The sequence below is a fragment of the Phoca vitulina genome, unplaced genomic scaffold (genome assembly GCF_004348235.1).
Source record: "Phoca vitulina isolate PV1807 unplaced genomic scaffold, GSC_HSeal_1.0 scaffold5, whole genome shotgun sequence".
Taxonomy (NCBI): domain Eukaryota; kingdom Metazoa; phylum Chordata; class Mammalia; order Carnivora; family Phocidae; genus Phoca; species Phoca vitulina.
Window position 1 is genome coordinate 33,633,686 of NW_022589708.1, and position 27,839 is coordinate 33,661,524.

General features: G+C 37.6%; 1 protein-coding gene across 2 annotated transcripts in view; it reads right to left on the reverse strand.

The window, feature by feature from the left end:
- Positions 1-9,364: 9,364 nt before the first annotated feature.
- Positions 9,365-27,839, reverse strand: part of PIBF1 (progesterone immunomodulatory binding factor 1) — a 209,439-nt gene continuing 190,964 nt past the window's right edge. The window contains exons 17-18 of one of the 2 annotated variants that reach the window (XM_032402870.1): positions 19,309-19,482; positions 9,365-9,702 (exon numbers count right to left, since the gene is read on the reverse strand). In XM_032402870.1, the coding sequence (XP_032258761.1) occupies positions 9,652-9,702; positions 19,309-19,482 (225 nt within the window). In that variant the 3' untranslated portion in view covers positions 9,365-9,651. The remainder of the gene's footprint in view (positions 9,703-19,308; positions 19,483-27,839) is intronic. The other variant, XM_032402871.1, reaches the window with a different exon arrangement.

The following is a 27,839-nucleotide window of genomic DNA, read 5'->3' on the forward strand; positions in this document are numbered from 1 at the left end:
CACAGTGATTTGACATTTCTCTATCTTACTCGATGTTCACCATCTGTCACCATACGATGTTATTACAATATTATTGACTAGATTTCCTTTGCTGTACTTTTCATCTTCATGACTTATTTCATAACTGTAAGTTTGTACCTCTTAATCCCCTTCACCTATTTTACCCATCCCTCAACCTACCTCCTCCCTGGCAGCCACCAGTTTCTCCTCTGTATTTAAAAGTCTGTTTTTTTGTTTGTTTATTTATTTTGTGTTTTATATTCCACACGTAAGAGACATTGTATGGTATTTGCCTTTCTCTGACTTATTTCACTTAGCCTAATAGGTCCATCCATGTTGCTGCAAATGGCAGGCTTTCATTCTTTTCTATGGCTGAATAATATTCCCTTATATATGTATATACCACATCTTTACCCATTCATCTATCAATGGACACTTGGGCTGCTTCCATATCTTGGCTATTGTAAATAATGCTGCAATAAACATAGGGGTGTGTATACCTTTTTGAATCAGATTTTTTTGTTTCTTTTTGGGGTAAAAACCCCATTGTGGAGTTACTGAATCAAATGGTATTTCTATTTTTTAATTAATTAATTCTTTGGTATTTCTATTTTTAATTTTTTGAGGAGCCTCTATATTGTTTTCCACAGTGGTTGCACCAATTTATATTCCCACCAAAAGTGCACGAGGGTTCCCTTTTCTCTACAACCTTCCCAACACTTGTTTTTTTTTTACGATAGCCATTCTGACAGGTGTGAGGTGATATCTCATTGTAGTTTTGATTTGCATCTTCCTGATGATTAATGATGTTGAGCATCTTTTCATGTGTTTGTTGGCCATCTTATGTCTTTTTTTGAAAAATGTCTACTCCTCTGCCTAATTTTTATTTTTTTATTTTTTTTTAAGATTTTATTTACTTATTTGACAGAGAGAGAGAGAGTGAGAGCAGGAACACAAGCAGGGGGAGTGGGAGAGGGAGAAGCAGGCTTCCCGTGGAGCAGGGAGCCCGACGTGGGGCTCGATCCCAGGACCCTGGGATCATGACCTGAGCCGAAGGCAGACGCTTAACGACTGAGCCACCCAGGTGCCCTTCTGCCTAATTTTTAATTGGATTTTTTGTGTGTGTGTTGAGTTGTAAAAGTTTTGTTTTTTTTAGGTAGGTTCTATGCCCAGCATGGAGCCCAACTTGGGGCTTGGACTCATGACCCTGAGATCAAGACCTAAACTGAGATCACGAGTTGTACACTTAACTGACTGAGCCATCCAGGTGCCCTGAGCTGTGTAAGTTCTTTAAACAAGAATTGGAATGTTAACCCCTTATATGGTAGTCTTTATAGTTAAGATAATTCTCAGGGGTAACTGAATGGCTCAGTTGGTTAAGCATCCAACTCTTCATCTCAGCTCACATCTTGATCTTGGGGTCATGATTCAAGTCCCATGTTGGGTTCCACGTTGGGTGAGGAGACTACTTACAAAAAAAAAAATTAAGATAATTCTGGGAACTTGCCTATGGTTCACCATAGTTTTCTAGTCCTAAATTGCAATTTATCTGCTATTCCAGAATAAACTCATTTTGTTGGTTTTAAAAAAAAAAAAAGAAAGAAAATATAATTCTGAACTTCTGTCTATGAAGGCAACAAGTGAAATACCTTTGGCAACTATTGCAAAAAAACTTTTAAATTATGATCAATATAGTCAATAACTTAAAAATTTGCCAATGATGTACAATTTTATGATTAAAATGGTCATGACTGCATTAAATGAAAAATAAAATTATTCTCTATCTCATATGAAATCAATATTTTAACATGGGTTTAGTAAAAAACAAGGCTCATCTATCTGGTTATTTAAAAATTTTGAATTAGGGGCACCTGGGTGGCTCAGTTGGTTAGGCATCTGCCTTTGGCTCAGGTCGTGATCCCGGAGTCCTGGGATTGAGTCCCACGTTGGGCTTCCTGCTCAGCGGGGAGTCTGCTCCTCCCTCTCCCTCTGCCCCTTATCCCCACCTGTGCTCTCTCTCAAATAAATAAATCTCTTTAAAAAAATAAAATAAATATTTTGAATTAAATTTATTGAAACATGGCACTATGCTCTTAGCTTATACCTCAATTGCATTTTGTTCTGTTTTTCAAGTTCATGACTTATAAGTACTGTATAGAAACTGTAGATTAAATTTTAAATAAAAAATCACAGTGTAAAGAGAAAGATTATTGTTCTGTGGAGAATGGTTTGGAGAGAGGCATGAGTAGATTTATGGAGTACAGTTAGAAGACTATTGACATAATTTAGGCAAGAGAATACGAGGGCTTAAACTAAGGTGGTGACAGAAATTCACACACAGGAAATGAAATACAAAATATAAAATCAAAGAAGTTGAAATCTTCACAAAATCTTAAATTAGATTGGATATATCAGAGCTCACGATTTCCCCCCTCCATTTAAGAACACTTATTTCATAGCTCTGTCAATCAAAAAAGCCTACAAATAAGAAAGGCCTAGAAACATTGGACATTTCCAATGGCCAGAATGTTCTACATTTTGGATTTAGTCAATTCCTTCTTCATGGTGTCATTCAGCTTGATCTATTTCTTGTTTTGCCTGTAGACTGACGTTAGATCTGAAGACTTGATTTGATTCAGGCTACATTTTTTTCCCCAAGGATACTGCATAGGTGGTGTTTTCTACTTCACATTACATCACATCAATAGGCACGTAATTTTTGCTCACCCCACTTTTTGTGATGCTAAGGGTGATTAGAAAATTTAGGGGGTGCCTGGCTGGCTCAGACGGTAGAGAATGTGACTCTTGATCTCAGGGTTGTGAGTTCGAGCCCCACGGTGGGTGTGGAGCCTACTTAAAAAATAAAAAAAAGAAAGAAAATTTAGGTGGTTATGGCCGATAGGAAGTTCCCTATTATCCTTGTATCTCATTGCTTTAGCATTCATTGGTGTTTGATGCCTGTATCATTTATTTCATCAAGGGTTACTAAGTAGTGATTTCCTAATTGCTTTTCTTTTTTTCTAAAATTAAAAAGGGGCACCTGGGTGGCTCAGTTGTTGACCGTCTGCCTTCGGCTCAGGTCATGATCCCAGGGTCCTGGGATCAAGTCCCACATCGGGCTCCTCGCTCTGCGGGAGGCCTGCTTCTCCCTCTCCCACTCCCCCTGCCTGTGTTCCCTCTCTCGCTGTGTCTATCTCTGTCAAGTGAATAAATAAGATCTTTAAAAAAATAAAAAATAAAAATAAATAAAATTAAAAAAAAATTATTTATTTATTTATTTATTTTTTTAAGAGAGAGAGCAAGCTCACACGCGGGGAGGGAGAGGGCAGAGGGAGAGGAGAGAGAGAATCGCAAGTAGGCTCTACGCTCAGGTCAGTGCAGAGACCGTTGTGGGGCTTGATCCCATGATGACGAGATCATGACCTGAGCCAAAACCAAGAGTCTGATGCGGAACCAGATGCTTAACTGATTGAGCCACCCAGGTGCCCTTCTTTGTTCATTTTAAACATCTTTATTAAAGTACAATTGACATATAATAAACTGCACATTTAAAAAATGTACAATTTGGGGCACCTGGGTGGCTCGGTCAGTTAAGTGTCTGCCTTTGGCTCAGGTCATGATCCCAGCTTCCTGGGATTGAGCCCTGCATCGGGCTCTCCACTCAATGAGGAGTCTGCTTCTCCCTCTGTCCCTCCCCCCTGCTTGTGCTCTCTCTTGCTCTGCGCATACACTCGCTCAAATAAAATCTTTAAAAAAATGTACAATTTGATAAACATTGACACATGTAAACACCCATGGAACCATTACCACAAACAGTGAACATGTCCGTCTCCTCTTTTGCACTGCCACTGTTTATCTTGCCCTTTTGTATATTTGGAAATTTTCATAATCAAAATTTTTGTAAAAAGGGGAAATATTTATGAGGCAGATCAACAAGGCTTGGTGACTGAATGCTTGGGAGTTAATAAAAGAAGGGTCTAGAATGATTCCTAGGTTCATGACAGGAGTCAGCGAGTAGGTGGTGGTACCATTTATTGAAACTGAGGGACTGGAGAAGAAACTTGAACTCATTTTTGTACATGTCAAGTTTGAGGTCACAGTAGGACATCCAAGTAGAAATGTCAAGTAAGCAGGTGTTAAATTAAAAGGAACAGTTTGGCCTAGAGGTAAAAATTTGGGAATATTGGCACATAGTAACTAAAGCCAGGGAGTAGCAATTATCAAGACATTAAGTACAGAATAGGTAAAAGATTTAAGGGGAAAAAGAAACTCTGAAAAATTCTCATGTTTTAAGATCAGCTAGAAGAGGAGGAAGGAGGAAAATGATGACTACACAGTACAGCAGAAGCCAAGGAGGAACCGGGAGACAATCCTCCATCTGCCCTGATCCTAGGGTCATAGTCTGTAGTTTTACTGTTTGTTCAAAATACGTGATTCATACAACAGTAAGTGGGGGTATAGTCTTGAAAGATGTCACCTTCAATACATTAATAAAATTAAGTTTCTGAGCCTATAGAGCTGAGGTCTGGACTATGGACTCTTGTAAATCAACCAAAGTAAATGATACCTAGTGAGGACTCTGATAGCTAACTGGCTGGCTTTGTTGGGTGACCTCCAAGCCTCAGGAAATCTTTCTTTGAAGCATTTATAGTACTTATTACTTTCTAAAATAAGTGAGATTAAACTATATTTTTTTCTCCCACACTCCCTTTTCTTTTTGCATATTCTTAGCCTCTCAAGATTTTAGAGTAAAAGGGCATCTGTCTCATTAATAGCTTCAACCTTCTCTAAGTGTGGGAATCTTGCTTTAAACTTTCTGACGGGTGATTATCCAACCACTGTCGGTGCAAGATAGTGAATTTGGAGTACTCTGGGTCACCGTGATAGTTCTTTTTAGAAATTCTTATATCGAGGTTGATAAGAATAAACCTCTCCTCTGGTGATTGAGACATCATAGAGTTCTTTTTCAAAGCCCCTTGAGAAAAGGATGAGGACAAACAATTCAAAGTTTAAATGCCTTATACATTTTAGGTTTTTCATACTTGTTGAATGAATGCGTGAATTAACGCATAGAGCATTCAGCTGGTTCTGAAAAGTTGACTATATACTATTAACTTAGTAAGGACTGTTAGAAGAACATGGAATTCTTTCATGTCAGAATCCTTTATCACTGCAACATTATTATCTTTAGGAATAGATCTTATATCCATGAATTTTTCTTGAATGAAAATCCAACTATGCTAAGTCCTATATATATATATATATATTCCCCTCCCCCTCCAAGAAAGCTGATAAATCAAGATTTTTCCCCCTCCTTTCCATCTCACTGGGGTGGGGGGTGGGGATAGAGGCAGTAGAGTATACTGGAAAGAGCATGGCCATTAGAATTAGTCTTGGTTCAGATCCACTTCTACTATTTATTATGTGTCTGATCTTGGGCCATTAAGTTACTCTGAGTCTCAGTTTCTTCATGTTAAAAATGAAGATAATGCTTACTTGGCAAAGTTACTGTGAAGATTAAGTAAATTAAGGAGTAGAAAGCATGTAACGCAGCTACTGGCTGACAGAATGAGCTTGATAATGGTAGCTATTACTCTTACATTTGGACATTTCATAAAACATTTAGCAAGAAAAAAAAGAATTTTATGTTAATTTTGTTTTTATTTATTTTTTGGTAAGAAAATGCCAAAGCCAGGAAAGGATATGATAAAGTTAGGAAGCAAGGAGATTCACAACAGCCAAGAGGTGGAAGCGACCCAGATATCCATCAAGGGATGAGTGGATAAGCAAAATGTGGTATACACATACAATGGAATATTATTCAGTCTTAAATAAGATGGAAATTTTGACATATGCTACAACATGGATGAACCTTGAGGACATTATGCTAAGTGTAATAAGCCAGTCACCAAAAGGCAAATACTATATGATTCCACTTATATGAAATCTAAAGTAGTCAAATTCATAGAAATAGAAAGAAGTATTTCCAGGGAGGGGAAAAAGAGGAAAAGAGAAGCTGTTTAATGAGTGTAGTTTCAGATTTGAAAGATGAGAAAGTCTGGAGATTTGCTGCACAATTATGTGAATGAATATACTCAATACTACTGAACTGCACACTTAAAAATGGGTAAGCCAGTAAATTTTATGTTATGTGTTTTTTAGCATAATAAAAAAAGGAAGTGGTAAGGAGAAAAAAAAGTGAAAAAGTAAAGGTCTGGAAATTTGGAGAAAAGGCAAGGGCTGTAGTGACATTAAGAAATGAGCTACAATAGATTCCATGATACTAAAACAAGACCCATCTCTAATTTTTAAGACATTAATAAAATAAAAATTTATACCACCATGTCTCATCTATGCCCAAATTCATCAAGTAAACATCTACTGCTTAAGTTCAAGGCACAGTGCTAGATACTAAGGACCAAAAAAAGCGTTAAGAAACAATTCTTGCCCTCAAGGAAATGGACAAGTATAAACAATTATTATAAAATATGGTAAACAGAGTTAAAGAGATATAAAGTACAGAGAACTTAATACAGATTATTATGGTAGGACAGATAAGGCTTTCTGGAAGGCGTGACATCTGAATTAGAAACCCACAAAGGTCTTCCAAGAGGCTTTCATATCACAATCTATCAGGAGATTAAGGGTCGGGTGAAAGAGGCAACAGGGATTAAGAGGTACAAACTTCCAGTTATAAAATAAATAAGTCCCTGGGATGTAATGTACAACTAGGGAATATAGTCAATAATGCTGTATTAACTTCGTATGGTGAGAGAGGGTAACTAGACCTATTGTGGTGGTCATTTCATAATGTATAAAAACATCAACTCACTATGTTGTACACCTGAAACTGTTATGGTATGTCAAATATAATTCAATAAAAAACCAATCTAACTCTGAGATTTATTAATAGATATTATGGTAAGAAATGATAGTAGCAACTTTTTTTTTTTTTTAAAGTAATTACATCTAGAAATGAAAGGAAGAGGGAAAAAAAATTAAGGATTTGGAGCGAGGAAGACTTCCTCAATTTCTTCATCACTGTAGTTTCTATTTCTTTTTTTTTTTTTTAAAGATTTTTTTTATTTATTTATTTGAGAGAGAGAATGAGAGAGCAAACACATGAGAGGGGGGAGGGTCAGAGGGAGAAGCAGACTCCCTGCCGAGCAGGGAGCCCGATGCGGGACTCGATCCAGGGACTCCAGTATCATGACCTGAGCCGAAGGCAGTCGCTTAACCAACTGAGCCACCCAGGCGCCCTGTAGTTTCTATTTCTTTTTTTTTTTTTTTTTTTAAAGATTTTATTTATTTATCTGAGAGAGAGAGTGGGAGACAGAGAGCATGAGAGGGGGAGGATCAGAGGGAGAAGCAGACTCCCCGCTGAGCAGGGAGCCCGATGTGGGACTCGATCCCGGGACTCCAGGATCATGACCTGAGCCGAAGGCAGTTGCTTAACCAACTGAGCCACCCAGGCGCCCCTGTAGTTTCTATTTCTTAAATGAGCTCCTAATTTTCCTACTTCTGTGCCCTTGTCCTTGTTCCTACTTTAACCTGGATAATCAATCAGTATTCCTTTATATTAAAATATCATATAATAATGAACTGACTAAAGTAAATCATAAAATGCTTTTAGATTTATAATTAGAGTCGAAAATAAGACATTTTCTTCTATCATTTTAGAAGGAAACAAATTATGTCTACAAGTTAATTTAGTTTTAATGAATTATACAGGCATGCTGGATTTAAAATGCATGCCTAGGGGCGCCTGGGTGGCTCAGTCGTTAAGTGTCTGCCTTCGGCTCAGGTCATGATCCCAGGGTCCTGGGATCAAGCCCCGCATCGGGCTCCCTGCTCAGCAGGGAGCCTGCTTCTCCCTCTCCCACTCCCCCTGCTTGTGTTCCCTCTCTCACTGTGTCTCTCTCTGTCAAATAAATAAAATCTTTAAAAAAAAAATAAAATAAAATGCATGCCTAAGAAAGGTCATATTCACAAACCTTTGTTGCAGAAAGTCATATGTTAGAAGATATTTAGCTAAATGGAACAAGGAGGGGGTATGGGATTAGGGTCTTCAGGCCAATGACAGATTTACAAGTATATATTACTATCAAAGGCTTTTTCTGTTCTCTCATTCAACTAATAGTTCTGTACTATTGTGATTTTCAAAGAACACATTGAACAGATAGTATTCTTGTTTCATATCTACAAGGATAACCATTGATACCACTGGTTCTTCATTAGGATGCAGGGGGTGATTTTGCTACCCCAGGGGACAGGAGACATTTCTGGGTTATCACAACTGGGGGGGTGCTACTGTCATCTAGTGGTGGAGGCCAGAGATGCTGGTAAACATCCCGCAATGCAAAGGGCTGCCCCCCACTCCCACCTGGAACAAAGAAATTACCCAGCCACTATGTTCAATAGTGGTTGAGAAAACCTGATATATAAAAGTATATTTCTTTTCCTTTTCTTTTCTTTTTTTTTTTTTTTTTAAAGATTTTATTTATTTGACAGAGAGAGCACAAGCAGAGGGAGAGAGAGGGAGAAGCAGGTTCCCTGCTAAGCAAGGAGCCCGATGTGGGACTCGATCCCAGGACCCTGGGATCATGACCTGGGCCGAAGGCAGCCGCTTAACTGACTGAACCACCCAGGCGTCCCTCTTTTTCTTTTCTTACTCTATTTCCCTCCTTCCCCCTCTTCTTTAAGTTTTATCTCTTGAATGAGAAATGGAATGTATTTTATGTCGAGAAAAAGAGAAAATGCTTTTTTTCCTCACTGACTAGAAATTAGGTCCATCCTGCATCTGAATCAGCGTTGTTTTCACCAATGTAATGAGAAACTTTCCACCGAATTTCTACTTGACCAATAAAATAACAGATTTTCTCCTAGATTTTATTGATTAATGATCATCTGAAGTATAAGGAAAAACAGAGCCCAAAGAAACAATCGCAGGGGCGCCTGGGTGGCTCAGTCGTTAAGCATCTGCCTTCGGCTCAGGTCATGATCCCAGGGTCCTGGGATCGAGCCCTGCATCGGGCTCCCTGCTCTGCGGGAAGCCTGCTTCTCCCTCTCCCACTCCCCCCGCTTGTGTTCTCTCTCTCGCTGTCTCTCTCTCTCTGTCAAATAAATAAATAAAATAAAATCTTTAAAAGAAAAGAAATAATCAGCAATTCATATCCACCTATTTATGTGATATCTGACCACCATTACTGGGCATTTGTAGTGTCTTCTACTAGATTTCACAAATGATTCTGAATTTTAAAAAATGTACAGTGTCTTGGTATTTCTGTTATGACTTTTAAACCTAGTATTTATATAGTTAGAAAATACACTCACCAATATGACAATATTTAGCCAAATATTTATAAGCCACATACTTTAAAAATGCATTGAGAATTATGAAAGCTCTAAAATTTAAATCAGAAGAGTATATATTTATTTTGTAACAAAACAGATAAAACCAAATACAAAGCATACTATTGTTTGCACTTCATACATGTTGATTATCATGCTGAAATCTGTTATTTTAACATTCAGTTAAAGTAAACTTTAGTCATTTAAAAAAATGCCAAGTACATGATTATGACAAACTTTTTGTTCATCAGAGAAAGAACTTCGGGAGTAAATAATGATAGAGCAAATCCGTCCAAAACACTAGGTCTTCATCTTTTCTTTCTTAGACCACTCTGGTGCTTCTTTTTTGGTCTGTTAAAAAAAAAAGAAAAAAGAAAGAAAAAAACCCACAAAAATCAAGTAAAATGCTTATAAGGAAAATAAGAGAGGCAGTTCAGAGAACTAAGTACCTATATAATATTGGGGCTTTGTATGTAAAATTACAGTAAACAATTGCTTTTCTTAATTTAGAAAGATACTTAAGGGCAAAGGTTCTCTCTTTTGTCAGAAATCATCTCCCACCTGGTATGTCTGTGTTTTCTGGCTCAAAGCCTGTATTTAACATATCGTACACAGGTAAGTATTTATGAATTGATTTTATTTTCAAAGAGAATTATAAAAAAAAAATCAAAGACGTGGATCTTTTCATTTGTATTACCTGTCTATATATGGATATTTATTCATGCAATGGATATCTACTAAAAAATTACTAGATCCAAATCACTGTACTTTGAGCTTCTGAATTGCTAAGTATTTGCCAGAGAACTTCTTAGCTTTACTGCTCAATCATTTCAATCTAAAAAGAGCCTTGCTGTACAGAGTAGTAACAAAAAAGAGGGGAGGTGGACTGTTACAGAAGAAAGCACTCAGAACTTCTTACAGAAGGCACTGATTCCTATCAAAACATCCTATTTTATATGATATATTACAATAAATATGCAGTTTACTTCTTTCCCACTTAGATCTGCTTCTAACTTTGAAGGACCATATTTCTAAATATATATGTGTATGTGTAGGCATATAGATAAGTATGACAGCTTGTAATTTTATCTTTTTTATATTGTTTTATAGTTGATAGTTGATGTACAAACTGCAGGAAGTGACTTCAATGATCAGCTCCTCTTGACCTTATTCATGCTTTGGCCAACTCCAATTACCACTAACTAAGCTGGGAGACTCTCCTCCACTCCCGAATCTTCACACTATGGCTCTAACTTGAGCTATAGATTCTTTCACAGGATGGTCTCCATGGGTGACTGAAATTCAGTATGTCAAATGAACTCTCCCAATCCTCCAAAGTCTCTGTCTCGGTGAATAGTATCACACTTTATTCAGTAATCTAAACCAGAAATATTTCATTCTTCTTCATCCTAGATTTCTTCTTTTCACTTACTACATTCATTCTAAGCAGTCTAAAACTTAGCTTTTATTGAAATATCTTCTTAACTCATTCAGTTCCTATCTTGACCCCATTGGGCCTTCATTGTTTCTGGCTTGATTCCTGCAAGAGCTTCCTAATTCTGATCTGGCTCTCTCTTCAATTAATCATCCACAATTCTTCCAAGCTTATCTTTCTAAAGTGAAAATCTGTATTAAAACACTTCAGTATTTCCTTCTTATAAAGAAAGTTCAAAGTCCTTAGTATTTAAGGTAAAAGAAAGGCTCCTGGCTGGCTCAGTCGGTAGAGCATGCAACTCTTGACCTCAGGGTGGAGCCTACTTAAAAAAAAAAAAAAAGAAAAAAAAGATGGGGCGCCTAGGTGGCTCAGTCGGTTAAGCATCTGCCTTCGGCTCAGGTCATGATCCCAGGATTCTGGGATTGAGTCCCACATCGGGCTCCCTGCTCAGTGGGGAGTCTGCTTCTCCCTCTACCCTTACCCCCTGCTCGTGATCTCTCTCTCTCTCACTCTCTAATAAATAAAGAAGATCTTAAAAAAAAAAAAAAAAAAAGAGGGACACCTGGGTGGCTCAGTTGTTAAGCGGTTAAGCATCTGCCTTCAGCTCAGGTCATGATCCCAGGGTCCTGAGATCGAGTCCCACATCGGACTGCCTGCTGAGCAGGCAGTCTGCTTCTCCCTCTCCCTCTGCTGCTCTGTCAAATAAATAAAATCTTAAAAAAAAATAAAATAAAATGCGTAATATTAAAAAAAAAGGTCAAAGAAGCTTCCATGGCAAAATCAAGAAATCACTGGGAAGGCCAGATGCTGTCTGCTAAGAGAATTGAAAAGTAGCAGAGGCTGGGGCTCCTGGCTAGCTTAGATGGTGGATCATGCAACTCTTGATCTTGGGGGTTGTAAGTTCGAGCCCCATGTTGGGTGTAGAGATGACTTAAAAAAAAAAAAAAAAAAGTGGCGGAGTGTCTGGATGGCTCAGTTGGTTGAGTGTCTGTCTGAATCTTGGTTTCGGCTGAGGTCATGATATTGGGGTCACAGGATGGAGCCCAGAGTTGGGCTCTGTGCTCAGCAGGGAGTCTGCCTGGGATTCTCTTCTCTCCGTCTTTCTCTGCCATGTGTGTGGGCGCACAACCACGCGCGCATGAGCACTCTCTCTCTCTCTAATGGATGAATAAATCTTTAAAAAAAAAGGTAACAGAGGCTAACTAAATCCCAAAGAAACCAAAGTACAAATGAGAATGCTATTAATTGGTAATAAGACATATAATTGTCATTTGGCCAGGAATGCCTGCTAGTTTTACCAGCACTCTTTTCTTTCCTTTTTTTTTTTTTTTTAAAACAGTCACAGACCATAAGAAGTCACAGTAAAACTGAAAAATTGCGTGGTTCTCAGATAAACAGATGGAGAGGTTTTGGGTGACCGGAAAAGGTGAGCCAGTCTCAGAAGCACATCTATGCCAGTGTTTTTGAAACTGTAGGCCTCTTCAATTATAGCTCAATAAAACTGGAAGGAAGAAAAAAAAGAAACTGTAGGTCCCCACCCATGAGTATGAAAATCAATTTTATGGGTAAAGACCAGAATTGAGGAAAAAAAAGTCAACAGGCTAGAATAGGATAGAAAACGTCAGAGTACCTGCCATAGCTGGGTTAAATTCTGTTTTGAGAAAGTGTGTGATCATCACTAGGTCACAATGTGAACTGGTTTTTTAACTGTGGCTCCTGGACAAAAAAAATCTGAAAGTAGCTTCTACAGACCAAGCTACAGACCTTCAAGCTTATAGTCAAGGGCAGAGAATTTGTACATCTGTGTTTTCTCATTCGACTGATACAAAAAATATTACTGCTCTGTGTACATGGGAAGAAGATAAATAAAACTTTCGATATTAAAAAGGAATCTTAAGATCCAAAAAGGACAGTACAAGAATTTCAGTAGCAGACAATTCTTCCTGACTCCTTTTATCTGTGTTTGGTCCACTGCAGACCACCTCCTGCCTCCCCTCCCCACCAATACATTCTTTATCAGATGTGTTAATGAGGTAGATTTGCCACAATCAAGTGTGCCTCTTTCCAGGGATTAGCTGCTTTTCCACTGCATAAATTGACTTTGAGATACTTGATCTCTCATAGGTTCCATTACATTGAAACCCTTTTTATATGTATATACGGCATATAGCTCTAGTTTTTATGTGCTGGTTTAGGTTAAATTGTATTTGTGATTTTATAAAGAAACAGTACGAATTAGTGAAAACTTTGGATTATCAGTTGAGGGTTAACAAACCTTAAGTAAACTGTACTCCAGATTTAGGGAAGAGCTCAGAGCGCTGTGGCAGAAACAAATGACAGGATTAACTGGAAACCTACCAGGACTAATCTACCATGTTACAATGTGATTCTGGAGATAAATAACTGATAAGATAGGTACCTTTGTGTCATCGACAAGCAGTCAACTAAAACATTAATATATTACCTGGGGATTCTAACACATTGAGAAAGTATTTTAAAATGAGAAAGAATGATGATAATACAGATATCATAAACCTGGTGGATTATTCCTGGAATCTAGAAAAAAAGCTAGAAATTAAGAATCTATTTGTGTTCAAACACCAAAAAAGTGCCACTTCTCTAAAGAAAAGAAAGATGCTGTCTAGTAGATATAACTTTGTTTTCCAAAAAAAGATATAAACTGGGAATCACAGAAATAAATATTTAAAGAGTCTTCACAGGCAGGGCCCAACCTAAGCGAGCCTAGGTCAGCTGACCTGGCTTTCCTACCAACTAAATGAGAGACTGTCCCGTATCATTCGACCTTCACTGCCCTACTTCCATGCTCACAAAGAAATTCCTTATTTCGAAATTAGCTTACCAGCTAAAGTACATCAGGAAGAAGCTGCAATTAGAACTCATGATGCTAGAAACTGAAAAGTTATTTTTTTTGAAATGTAAATGTGCATAGCTACATATCTTGAGGTCTGAGCATACTTTGGTGAGATAAATCTAGATTCATCATCAAAAAAAGGGAGTCCAGAGTCTCAGTACAAATGTCACAAGGAAGCATTATAGGTATGATGAGCTGTTGATCCCCTCAGCCTCCAGAGATGGCTGGGGTCCCTTCAATCCACCAGCAAAGTTCATTTAACCTGGAGTGCCACACCCACGTGTGGTTATGTCTTGAGAAAGGTTGGGAGGCACAGAGTTAGCACACAACCCTGTAGTAAGGCTACCCCAGCGTGGCAGCCTGTGTCACTTGTCTTAATACATCCAGTTGTATTCATTATATTACCATATTACAAATAACTGCTAAATTCATTTGTGATGAGTGATGAGAAAAACTGTTTTTATAACCTATCTACTTAGAAAAAATAATTTTTAAATTGTGGTAAAATACACATGACATAAAATTTGCCACCATTATCGTTTTTAAGTGTACAGGTCAGTGGCATTAAGTTGTTGACATTGTTGTCCGGCCATCATCACCATTCATCCACAACACCCTTTTCCTCGTGTGTAACTGAAATTCTGTCCCCGTTGAACGGTAGCTCCCCACGCCCCCAGTTCCTAGCAGCCACTGGGCCATTTTCTGCTTCTATGAATCTGACTACTCTAGGTATATCCCATCTACTTTTTTTTTTTTAAAAGACTTATTTATTTATTTATTTATTTATTTATTTGACACAGAGAGAGAGAGACACAGCTAGAGAGGGAACACAAGCAGGGTGGGCAGGAGAGGAGACGCAGGCTTCCCACGGAGCAGGGAGCCCGATGTGGGGCTCGATCCCAGGACCCTGGGACCATGACCTGAGCCGAAGGCAGACACTTAACGACTGAGCCACCCAGGCGCCCCTATCCCATCTACTTTTATTTCCCCTTTTGTCCTAAGGAAAGTGTTAATGGGTCATGAAGTGACTGAAGTCAGGGATAAGAATGTAGTAAGAAAGAAAGAAAGTCCTGGGGCGCCTGGGTGGCTCAGTTGGTTAAGCATCCACCTTCGGCTCAGGTCACAATCTCAGGGTCCTGGGATCGAGTCCCGAGTTGGCCTCCTTGCTCAGTGGGGAGTCTGCTTCTCCCTCTCCTTCTGCCTGCTGCTCCCCCTGCGTATGCTCTCTCTCTCTCTGTCTCTGTCAAATAAATAAATAAAATCTTAAAAAAAAGAAAGGAATAAAGTCTAGATATAAAAAATACATATTAGAATCCTATTACTGAATAATGGAAAGAAGCACAAATCAGAAAATAATTTGTGAATATTGTACTTTTCCTGCCTTTGAAATTTCTCACTCTCTAACCCTCATTTTCACCTGTCAAAATCTTAGACATTCTTCAAGGCCCGAATCTCAAATACTTTCTTTCTGCAGGAGCACATCAACATCATAGTAGCTACTCTTTCTTTAAATTTCCATAGCACTTAGCATTTTCTTTATTTTACTTTAAAAATAGTCCACCCAATTTCATCTGTATCAAAATGATCAAATATTCTATAATGTTTAGCAAGGGTTCCTGCATGTAGTCAGGACAAACCTGTTGAACTAAATTGTACTTATTTGAACATTTTTTGTCTTCCAGATGACCACATGTAGCCTTCTAAATCACTTCTACAGAGTCATGTGGTCATATAGCCATTTACATTACATAAACGTAATTTACCCATCCAACAGATGCTAGCCATTGAGATAACCAATCTAAGTTAAGGTCTGAACCCAACCATAAACTCACTGTAATCTGGAAACTTCATACACAAAGTACTGGTGCTACTATTCTTGTGATGTTCCCTGCCCTCCCTGGAGCCTAAGGTTTTTATTGTTTCAATGCTGACAATCTGCTTGGAGAAAAGACTTAAGAGCAGGATTGCTAACATCTGCATTTTTTTTTTTTAAGATTTTATTTATTTATTCGACAGAGGGAGACACAGCGAGAGAGGGGACACAAGCAGGGGCAGAGGGAGAGGGAGAACCGGACTCCCCACTGAGCAAGGAGCCCGACGCGGGACTCGATCCCAGGACCCTGGGACCATGACCTGAGCCGAAGGCAGAGGCTTAACGACTGAGCCACCCAGGCGCCCAACATCTGCATTTTTATTGAGAAAATAGTGACAATGATATGAATCCTGAGTAAAAATGCTGATTTGGAAAAGGATGGTAGCAGAACACTAGCAAAAGTTAGTCCCATGCTGCTCTGGAAGGAAAAAGGAAAGTTGCTCCAAAGAGGATTAGAACAGCTCCAATTTTTTTCTAGAAAGGAGCGAGGTAAGGCTAGAGAAAAGGGCTAGCACAGCTTAAAAGCTACCTTGAGAGAGAAAGTAGGTGATTAGCGGGAATGAACTGGGTGATTATGAATGAAAGGGACTGAGTTGGTGCTGCCCGTTGTAGAAGTAGCACTAACCATAGTCTTGGGCACTAACCACAGCAATGGGAGTTGCTGCTTTTCACTGTCCCTGTCCTTTTAGTGTTAACACTTAAGTACCCCACCCAGTAGAGTTTTAACAGCTAAGAAGATAAGTAAATCAGGAAGCCACCTAACCATATCTTTTTTAAGTCCTCAATTCCAAATATTTATTGAGTATCAACTTTGTTCCTGAGCTGTGCCAGGCAATGGAAACACAGCTCCTATACTTACAGCACTTACATTCCATGGCTCAATCTAGTCTTTGTTGGGGCATTCAATGCCTGAAAAACAACTCTGCCCTATCTGTGATTTTAATGGCCAGAACTTGAGAAAGCTGTCTATCAAATGCACCTTTTGGGGTTCTCTTCATATATAAATTATCACATGGGTACTGCAAAAGGCTCATATGAATATAAAAGCATATAAAGACAAGTATCTCAAGCTCTTCTAAATCACAGCTCTACCTCTACCCTACTGCCCCATTGACAGTTTTGTTTTCCTCATCTTTTCAATGCATATATGAACACACATCCATCCATCTATTCAGCATTAAATTTGGTATCAGGGAAAAATATCAATAGCAAATAATTTCAGCCAAAGGATCTGGAAGCAAATTAGAAATGTTTCCATTTTAGTTATAAAACTGTAAGATTGGGGCGCCTGGGTGGCTCAGTCATTGGGTGTCTGCCTTCGGCTCAGGTCATGATCCCAGGGTCCTGGGATCGAGCCCCACATCGGGCTCCCTGCTTGCAAAAGGCCTGCTTCTCCCTCTCCCACTGCCCCCCTGCTTGTGTTCCTGCTCTCACTATCTCTCTCTGTCAAATAAATAAATAAAATCTTAAAAAAAAAAACACTAAGATTATAAAATAACTAGATCTTATTTTCAAATACGTACATCATAAATTCCTTATTAACAAGATTAGATGAGATGCAAGAAAAATGTTGCTATGGAAAATTGAAAATATTCAAAATAGTAACTATAAAAATTATAATGCCTGAAAAGAATAATAGCATATTAGTATAAAAGATGTCTAGACCTCATTTCATATGATCCCCCCTCATTTTACAGATTAGAACCAGCTCAGAGTGTTTAAATGACTCCTTCCAGGTTACCCAGTCAATTCACATTAACAATTTTGCATTAGCACACAGTCTTGATTTGACTGGTTTCCAGTATTAGCTCTCACTTTTCATTAGGGTATAGCTGAGCTCATGCCTCTTTTTTTTTTTTTTTAAAGTAGGCTCCACACCCAACATGGGGCTTGAACTCATGGCCCTGAGATTAAGAGCTATATGCTCTACTGACTGAACCAGCCAGGCGCTCCTGAGCTCATACCTCTTTTGAAAAATTTTCCCTTATTATAAAAGAAATTAAGTTTATTATAGAAAAAAACCCCAGAAAACACACATAGGCAAAAAGAAGGAAATAAAGACCACCCAATTAATACTTTATATTTTGAATCTTCTTAATTTTATTCTCACTGAATAACCTTATTTTGAGGTACTGGAGAAATTTTACTGTTAATTATATACTGGTTGTAGTCAGGATATCAGAATCAGGTTACCAGCCAAAGTCAGAAATGCAGGAGGTCAGGGTCAGAAGGAATAGTTCACTGCTTGGAACAGAGAAGGGTCAGAAAGGCAGATCAGAGGGTGTGACAGGCTTTAAGTAATTGGCTATATCTTGTGGTTTTCATCTGACCTTACTTATCCCATCAACAGCTATGTATTAGATTTTAATATAATAGACATATCATATTGTCTGCCATCATCTTAGCCCACTTTCTGAGCCATGGTCCTTTGGATTAAATAGCTCTAGGCAGCTTATTTGGTACCATGTGATTCCTGCTCACTAGTAAGAGCGGCCATTCAGTAGCCTGGCTAATAACCTTACCAAGACTTGCCACAAAGGCGTATCACCCAACAAAAATAAGCTGCGCCAATTAGATTCTTGTTTTTGGAAAATACACAGAGAACTAGGTTATAAGAGAGTAGATGTGGGAAGGAAGCATGTCTCAAGACAAGAGGCCAAGAGCAAATTAATGAGGAAGTGGAAACTATGAGTAAGCAGAAACTGGGAGAGAAACAAAGAGAAGCTGGTGTACCACCAGAGGAAAAGATCCCAGGACACAGCTGCGGAAATCCGGAAATCCGTATAGCTGCCTTGTTTCCTGGCTGGTCAATCTAGGCTTCCTGTTTTCTCTCTCCTGTCAGCTCAGTCTCCATTACCGCCACATGGATCCTTACAGTAATTATCCCTTATTCCATCTAAATTGTAACTCTGTCATTTTTTAAAAAAGGATGTTGAACCATGTAATCACCAAGCAATCTCTCATATCACATTGATCTCGAGCAGCATTATCTGAATGTATAATGAAGTAGCTTAGATCAGAAGCTCCCATACTTGACCAATTATTATAATCATCTTGGAAGTTTTAAAAAACTAAGATTCTGGGGATTCACTAAATCAGAGTATCACAGAGAAAATCTGTCTGGTTTTGAGTGTCTGTTCAGATGGTAAAAATCATACTTCTTCTGGGAAATTAAAGCAAGGATGGGAAACCATGTTAAAGTGTAATATTTAATAATGTTACTATTTTGATTGTGTTGCCTTTTTATTTTTATTCTTGTTAAAACATTTTCAGTATTTTCTCTTTTAATCCAAATTTTTCTAATTTTTTGTTTTTTGAATGATTACATGTACATTTCTACCTAAAAATGCATTTTAGTTTATGTTAATATGATTAGTGTTGTACTTTATGAAGAACCTCTTAGAGCAAAATATACTAATTTCAAAAAGAGGGGGAAGGAGATATTTTGCATGTCTTTTTATTCTTAGGTAAATTAAAAATTTGTATGTTATACGAAATGTCCCTCTGATTCCCCTACAAGTCCTGAAGACTGGAGGAGGTAAATGCTAGATTAAGGCTCATTTCTGGGCAAGTCCAATATGTTAACTAAAAACCAACTATCAGTTGTAAGGTAGGTAATACATACATTCAGAAAAGGGATTAATAATAGATCTCTCAAGGCCTTTTAATAAAACTGAAAATTAGTTTAAAGCCAATAGGAATAAGAGGTAAGAAACTTAAATATACTTATAAAAATCAGAGATATTAAAATTCTAAGTTAATATTGGTTGTACTTACAAAGAGTGTTGGTTTGGGTATATATATATTGTCTTCATGTTCTCTAGGCACATTTAAAGTCTTTGATTTATGATTCTCTGTCATATTTTTTGCATCTGTTTTAGTAAGAAGTAACTGGTCCTCAGAGTGCTTACTACGCATATTGGTGACAATCTGTTTAATTGCTGCCAATTCCTGTTGATAGATGAAAACAGAAGATAATGGCAAGTGTGATTTTAGCAAGCAGACTAAAAATGATGTATGGTAAAACATTTATTTTTACTCTTGAAGTAGAAGAAACATTTGAAGCAATCACTATATGAATGAGGAGAGCTATGAAACTAACAACATGTCAATGTACAATGCTGCACATAATTATCGATTCATACCATTAGTATTTTTAGGATGGTAAGTGATAAATATATCATTCCATGCTCTAGTGGGCCCCTGATTTTTCTGCATATTGGGATCGCCTGTGGCACTTCAAAAACTACTGATGTCTGTGTTCCACCCGCAGAGACTGTGAGTAACTGGGAAGGAGATGGCCTTGGCTTTGGAATTTTCTAAAGATCTCCTAGTGATTCTAACGGACAAACCTCGGACCCACTGGCGGAGCTACTTTCCGCCGAAGGTTTTCTACACCTGTTTGTTGAGTAGATGATTTAGGCACTTAATTTTTTCTCTTCCTCCTCTTCAATTATCCCATTTCCTTTTGAAGTTTTATAAGAAGATAGTAGGGAAAAAGAGTCCAAAACTCTTTTCCTTGCCTACTAATCACCAGTTCAAACCTTAAGTTTAATACAACTTCAGGATTTCTTCAATCATGTCATTCCCCATTCTTTTATAAATGAAAACTGGAGTTGGCTTTAGCAGTTGCTGTTTGAACTAAGAATTAATTATGCTGAACTTGTTAAAGAGCTCAGATCACAATTTTCAGTCATTCCCCTTCTCAGTCTATTTTGTCTTTTATTTCTCCCCACAGTCAAACTGTTAGCATCTAACACTACTTAGTGGATATTTATGATTAATTACTAAATTCATTCAATCAAATACAAGCATGTGGAGAGAGGACAGATTAAACTCTCCTTTACCTTATTATCTGTAGAATAGTGGTGGGCTATGTTGGAAGTCATTTTTTCCCTATTATTTCATTTTCATGCCAAGACACCAAAGTTATGGTGACAGAGAGCTGTTCTGCTCCCTTCTACTAATCTGTTTATAGACATCAGCTCTGGGTCAGAGCAAGTTCCTACAGGCCTTTTTTTTTTTTTTTTTTCCCCTGGCTGTCATTAGTTCTATTTAGAACCATCTAGCTTGAGTGGGTATTTTAAAACAGAGCTGTTGAGTTCAAGCCACCAAATCTTAGGGCCAATAGAGGAGCTGGATGAAATGGTGCCAGAATCCTTTTTCTCCTTTCTGAAGTCCTGGGGTTGGCTTGGCGGATGCACATGAGAATGTGTGCACCTTCAGACACTGCCAATCTGATATAATATCATTTGAGCCTTTTGAGGGATCTTTCTGCTTTCAAGATTATGTTATGTCATTTATATGTTCTCCATAGTGAAGTACATAATCACTGATTTGATTTTAAACATATCTGGTATTACGGTAGATTTTAGCTCCTCTTCTATTTACCACTGTAAGGAGAAGGGGAAGGGGAGATGATGGGCTCTCAGGCTATTGAAAGAAAACTTTCTCTCTGAAAGAACCTATGTGTACTTGCCTAACTTTTGTATCTTGGCATGAAGATAAAATAATAGGAAAAAATAACCTTTAACACAACCTATTACTAATCTACAGATTAGTAAGGTAAAGGGGATCATATTTGTTGGGGAAGGGGACAGGTGGGGCAATGAGGATGAGGAGGGAGAAGAGGAAGGAGGTGCAGGTACATTAGGCAGAGGGCTTTGGCGCCTAAGTGCTGGGGAGGAGGCCGTCATTTGTTTCTCTTTGCCTTCCTTCTGCTGCTGGTAGAGGAGCAGTTACAGGAAACAGCTCATTCCTGACGCTGGTCAGGAGACAGAAGGGAAATTCATAGGTCTTTGCTTCATCCAGACTAGGATCACCTCAATTTAGGGTGTTGGCACAGTCTACTTTCATTCTTCTGGCTGCATTAGACAATGTTAGCATGGTTTCTGAAATGCAGGTAAAGAACACTGCACAAGTAACACAGTTCTATAAAATTCCCACTACAAAAATACAGCTACAATGGATACCAAGAGAACATGTAGAAAAATTTTGCTCAGTTTTATTATGTTGGGTTACATAAATGAGCCATCCCTTTTATACCAATGGTAAATTTGGGGAATGAAAATTCCACTTTAACATCAAATAGTATCCACAATACCATCATGTACTGAACACACAGAAAGCCAAGCACATGTACTGGAAATACTTTAGCATTAGGTTAGAAGTCAAAGACACATCTATTCCTGACTCTGTTACTCACTATGTAAACTTAGGCAATCTACTCTGGTTCAATGAGCTTCAGTTTCCTAATTGATAAAATGTATGCTTGTGTTACCTTTTTGGCTATTCGCCAGTCTGATAAGTGAGTATGTTTATTTTGCATTTCTTCTATTGAGAGGTTGAGAGGTTTTCATATATTTAAGGGTATTTGATATTCTTGGCCCATTTTTCTCCTGGGTGATTGGTCATTTTCTTACACATGTCAAGAAGCTCTTTATATGTTAGAGATTTTAGCCCTTTGTAATATGAGTGGGAGCCCCCCCCCCCCCCATTTTTCTTTTATCTATGTTTATGCCTTTTTTTTTTTGGCTATGCCAAACTTTCTGATTCTGATGTAGCTGAATATGTCAATCTCTCATTTTACAGCCTTCTCTGTGTTTTCTTCTTCCATTTTCCTCAAGTTACTTTTATGCTTTCTTTTTCTTTTCCTTTTCAAACGTTTAGACCTCTGATCTGTTTGAAGTTTATCCTGGATTATGGTGAAGGGTGTGGATTCGACATCTTTCCCCCAAAGCTATTCTGTGATAACATTATGTACTCACCCATTTCAGATGCTTATCTTTATCATACACTAAACTTCCATAAGTAGATGATTTATTCCTGGACTTTTAAATTCTATTCCAATAGTCTGTCAGTTCATACACCCATGTCACACTGTTATAATGTTTAATGATTTGGATGTATTTTTGGCTCTATTCTTAGAGATAGGGGTGGACTTATGTTAAATTAAAAGAAAAACTTAGAAGAACTGACTTTTATGATATTGAGTCTTTCTATCCATGACAATATTTTAATAGATCTTTCACCAACATTTTTGGCATAAACTGTCATGCCCTTATTGGTATTATTATTATAAATAGAATGGTTGTAATTATGAGATCTCAATTCTCAGACTGACAAAACAAAAATAAATAAACCAACATTAACATATACGAGCTAGAAAACTTACTCGTCACTACAAAACAGAATCGTTTGGTAAGATGAAGTCACCTTGAGATCTTCTGGTTTGTTCCTGATCTGGTTTGGTTCTTACCATGTTCTTGTCTGGCTCTTGATTATTGGCTCATTTCTCCTATTTAAGATTCTGCTCTTACTGTTTGGACTTGACTTTTGCATTTCATTTCCCTAGCTTTTGATTCTGCTTTTCTCTGGTCTTAAACCATCCTTTTCTGATTGGCAGTAGGGTTATTTGTACTTATATTTAATGACTTACAAATACTGTTCACTGCAGAGCAGAGAGTGTGATTAGAAGCACAAGAAAGGAACCTCTGATGTTCAAAGGAGAATGTTTCAAGCATCATGTTCAATTGAATTCTTTTTCTTACATCACATCTATTGCTCAAAATCATGCCATTTACTTGGGTTCCTATTTGTACTCTGACTTTCTAAAAGAGATTTCCCTCCTCCTTAGAGTTCCTGCCTTTTATTATTATTTTTTCTCATTGATGGAAACACTATATGCCTTTTCCCATATTACCTAAGATTATCTAGCTTCTTAATCATGCTATTTATTAGCTGGGTTCAATTTTGTAGACTGCTTTTAAGACTGATGCCCAGTTATTATTCTGAAATTTCTTTTTATTACTTTATTTCTTTATTATTTATCTTGGCAAGTTCCATTATTTCTGAGAGGGTATTGTGGAAGAAAGTATTGTGCTTTTCTTCAGGACTTTGATGGTATTATTTCGTTGTTTCCTAAAGTCAAATTTCTGAGAACTATGATGCCAAGCTGATTCTTATTTCATTTCTGTTTTTTTCTTTCCCAAAGTTTTTTTTTTTATTATTATTATGTTCAGCTAGCCACTGTATAGTACATAATTAGTTTTTGATGTAGTGTTCAATGATTCATTAGGTAAGTATGACACCCAGTGCTTATCACAACATGTGCCCTTCTCAATACCCATCACCCTATTACCTCCTACCCCATTCTCTTCCTCTCTGTACCCTTCTCCTGGCATTTTTACTTATAATAATTTCATGATTTTTATTTTAGCAATTTTTTTAATTTTAGCAATTTTTGAAAATAAAATATCACCAATTTTTTTGTGTTGTTCTCTGTTTCTTATTTTATAGAAATACTACTTTCTCAAATTTTTCTGAAAAAATGAATTACCCCTTGTAAGTTCTTTTCTGCTGTGGAGTTTTGTTTTTGTTTTCTTTGGAGAACAGGGTCAGTTTCTCTGTTGTGATTTTTTCCCTTTTGTGTTAATTATTAATTTTCTTCCAGTTTCTGACAGTCTTTCGTGTGTGTTCCAAATTATGAACAAAGAACCAGATTAAAAGTTTTCTTTCTGTTTTTCATTTCATTCATGTGAACAAAACAACTGAGTACTCCCTCTGAATACGTGGACGAGAAAATCTGTTTAGTAGGCTTCACTGTAGGGCTCATGCAGAAAGCAGGCTCTCTTCTCCAAAATGTCAAAATGTAGACTGCCCTAATCTGGAGTCCTTTATTTTGGCTGTTTTAGCCTATTCTTGGCAAATGCTCCATTAATTTCTCAAAATATTTTTTAAAATTCCCATTTTTCAAAATTATACAAGCATTACTTGTTCATTGTAAAATTCAAATACTGTAAAAGTGACATGCCCCAATCCTCTTTCCCTTTAACCACTAGTTTGAGATATTTAAATATTATTCTACATACATAGTCTGATTTATAATAATATTCATTAATTCTGACACTTTCATGCTGTTTTTCAAAGAGCTAATAGTATATATGTTATAATCTAGTATATCAAACACATAAAAAAATTACAGTTTCAAGAATGATGAACCATTCATTAAAATTAACAACTCTAGAATTTCATCTGGCTATACAATTGAGACTTAGGACAAAACTGAAATAGAATGAAACAATTAAAACCACATTGCAGTAAAGTAATTACTATCAAAATGGAAGAATTAAGGGCAAGGACATTCTTATGAAACTTCCAGATGATGATGAGGAGGAGGAGGAGGAGGAGGAAGAGGATAACGACTCTTATTGCATAAATAATCTCTATAAAAGAGATAAACTGCTCCCTTGAATCCCAAATCACATATCTTGGCCATTTAATATAAACTATTTGCACAGAGTGGTGGTATATTAAAACAGCTCAACTGCAGAGCAGCTGCTTAACACTATTGCAGAGCTGATGCCAATAAATTGCTGAAAGTTGTAAACTCTGCAAAGATGCTGGCAAGGGGACACATAGATGGCATTTCTTGATGAAAATAGCTCTGACAAGTATAATGCAAAGTATGTGCTCCACGGGAGGTCAAATGTAAGTGTTTCTGCATAGGAATAACAACGTATCCTGGTTAACAAGTCTGGTAATTCTGTGCATCTTTCCTACTTGAGGTAAACAGGAGGTAAAAACCAACCTTGTTTTAAACCAAGTACATACATATTTTGGATATTTAAATTTCATCTGAAAGGGTATTTAAAAAACATTTTATTATGGAAACTTTCTAATATGCGAAGAATATATGAAGCTCTCAGTTCTACTGCCCAACTGTAACAATGGTCAACATTTTGTCCATATTGTTTTTTAAAACAGCTTTAGTGAGATATAATTCATAACCATACAGTCATCCATTTAAACTGTATAATTCAATGGTTTTAAGTATATTCATGGATATGTGCACATTACATCATAGTCAATTTTAAAACTTTATTACCTCAAAAAGAAACCTGGATTCCTTTAGGAATTACTCTTCGATCTCACCGTCCTCTCAACTTCCCAGCTCTAAGCAACCACTAATCTACTTTCTGCCTCCATAGATTTCCCTGTTCTAGACGTTTCATATGAATGGAATCATAATATATGTAGTCTTTTGTTACCGGCTTCTTTCACTCAGCATAATGTTTTCAACGTTCATCCATGTTATAACATATATCAGTACCTCATTTCTTTTTATGGCCAAATAATACTCTACTGTATGGCTATACCATATTTTGTTTATCCATTCATCAGCTGATGGACATTTGGGTTGTTTCCACTTCTTAGCTGTTGTGAATAATGCTGCTATAAACATTCATGCACAAGTTTTTGTGCAGACATGTTTCCTTTCTCCTGGGTATGTACCTAGGAGTAGATTGCTGGGTCATATGGAACTCTGGTTAGTTGTCTGAGGGACTGCCAGACTGTTCTGTCAACCACGTTTTATCTATTTCCTTACCAGTTTTTCTGAAATATTTCAAAGCAGATTTCAGACCTGCAGATCATTTCACTTACAAATACTTTAGTAGAGATTTTTAATACATGATTTTTTAGGATGTTAAAATATACCCTGAATGTCAATGCCACTACACTCTAAACAACGGACAAAGCAGATTTTGTATATGGCAGAACTGTGAGAGAATTGTTCTCAGTATCTACAACTGCAAACTCCTATTTTTCAGTCCCTCCCTCAGTCTTCCCATCGAAATAACTTGCTCCCATTTGTAGGATAACCTTTCCCTGGGGTTGTCCCTTTGCCTCAAGGGGAGAATATAAAGTTTTTAGGTGTGGGGAGAGGAAGAGAGAGGACAAGAGCTAACATTCACTGAGTATCTACTATGTGCTAGGCTTTGTGCTACGTATTTTATACAATAATTTAATCCTCTTCCAGGGGCGTCTGGGTGGTGCTTTTGGTCGAGTGTCTGACTCTTGGTTTCAGGATCATGAGATTAAGCCCCATGTCGGGCTCTGCTGCTTAAGACTCTCTCTCCCTCTCCCTCTCCCCCCACTGCACTCACTCTCTCTCAAATAAATCTTTAAAAAAAACAGTAATTTGGGGCACCTGGGTGGCTCAGTTGGTTGAGCGACTGCCTTCGGCTCAGGTCATGATCCCAGGGTCCTGGGACTGAGCCCCGCATTGGGCTCCCTGCTCTGCGGGAGGCCTGCTTCTCCCTCTCCCACTCCCCCTGCTTGTGTTCCCTCTCTTGCTGTCTCTCTCTCTCTAATAAATAAATAAAATCTTAAAAAAAAAAAATAATAATAATTTAATCCTCTTCCAAATACCAAGAGGTAAATATTACTTCAATTTTGAAGATGAAGAAACAAGCTTAGAAGGTTTTAAGAAATTTAGCCAAGTCCATTAGTTACTAATAAGTGAAACCAGTTTTCAAATGTAGGTCTTTCTGCGTTCAAAGCTGTCATTATTTATAAAATAGTGCATCTATCTTCTATCAAAGGCTTTGATACCCACATACAAGTTCAGGTTTGGAAAGGATCTTCAAGTTATTTAACCCGGCCTCTATACAAAACAAAACAAAACAAAACAAAACAACAGCAATAACAACAACAACAAAAGCAAAACAAAACAAATAAAACGAGTCTCCTTATAATTTCTACTCTTAGGTTTTAATTCCAGCCTTTGGAGATATGTATAACAAGTCTATTATTGCCTCTTTCACATGCTTACTTTGAATTTCTTAGATTTCTCGAAATCATTTCTTCTGTAAACACCCCCAGTTCATTTGTACCTATTATGACTAAAAAGAATTCTTGAATTCTTTCACCATCCTGATTGTTCTCAGAATACCTTCTAGTATTGAAAAGTTTTGGGCCTAGAACAACAAAGAAAGGAGTCTTGGCCAGAGCAGAGCAGAATAAGATCTAGCTACTCCTTATTCTAAAGCATTTAAGATGACATTCACATTTTTGGAACCATACCTTATCTATGACTGAAAGCTTAGCGAGAGCTCAAGTATATACATGAATGAGGGACAACTGTGCTGTCATAGCCTAAGGGACATAACTAATCACCTGGTACATTCTTTCCTGAACTTGGATATAATCTAAGGTCATGCTCAACAGTGATCCAGGTAGAGGAAGCTAGTATTAACACAATAAAGTAGGCCCCTGAGTTGAAATCACTGCCATGGTTGCCATAACAGAAGTGTGGGCCCTTTGATTCTGTTCTCATTGGCTTGTACACACCCTTTACGACGTCTGATTGCTGGATAGTGTATCTTGGACTTCTGACTGCTCTGCCTTCCAGTACTCATGCTCTCTTGGTGCCCCACTCTCCCTCTGTAACAGTATTCATCTAGTTGCTGTCTGGTTTCTGGCCTTTACTATCTCAGTATAATCTGACAGGTTTTGATGCATATTCT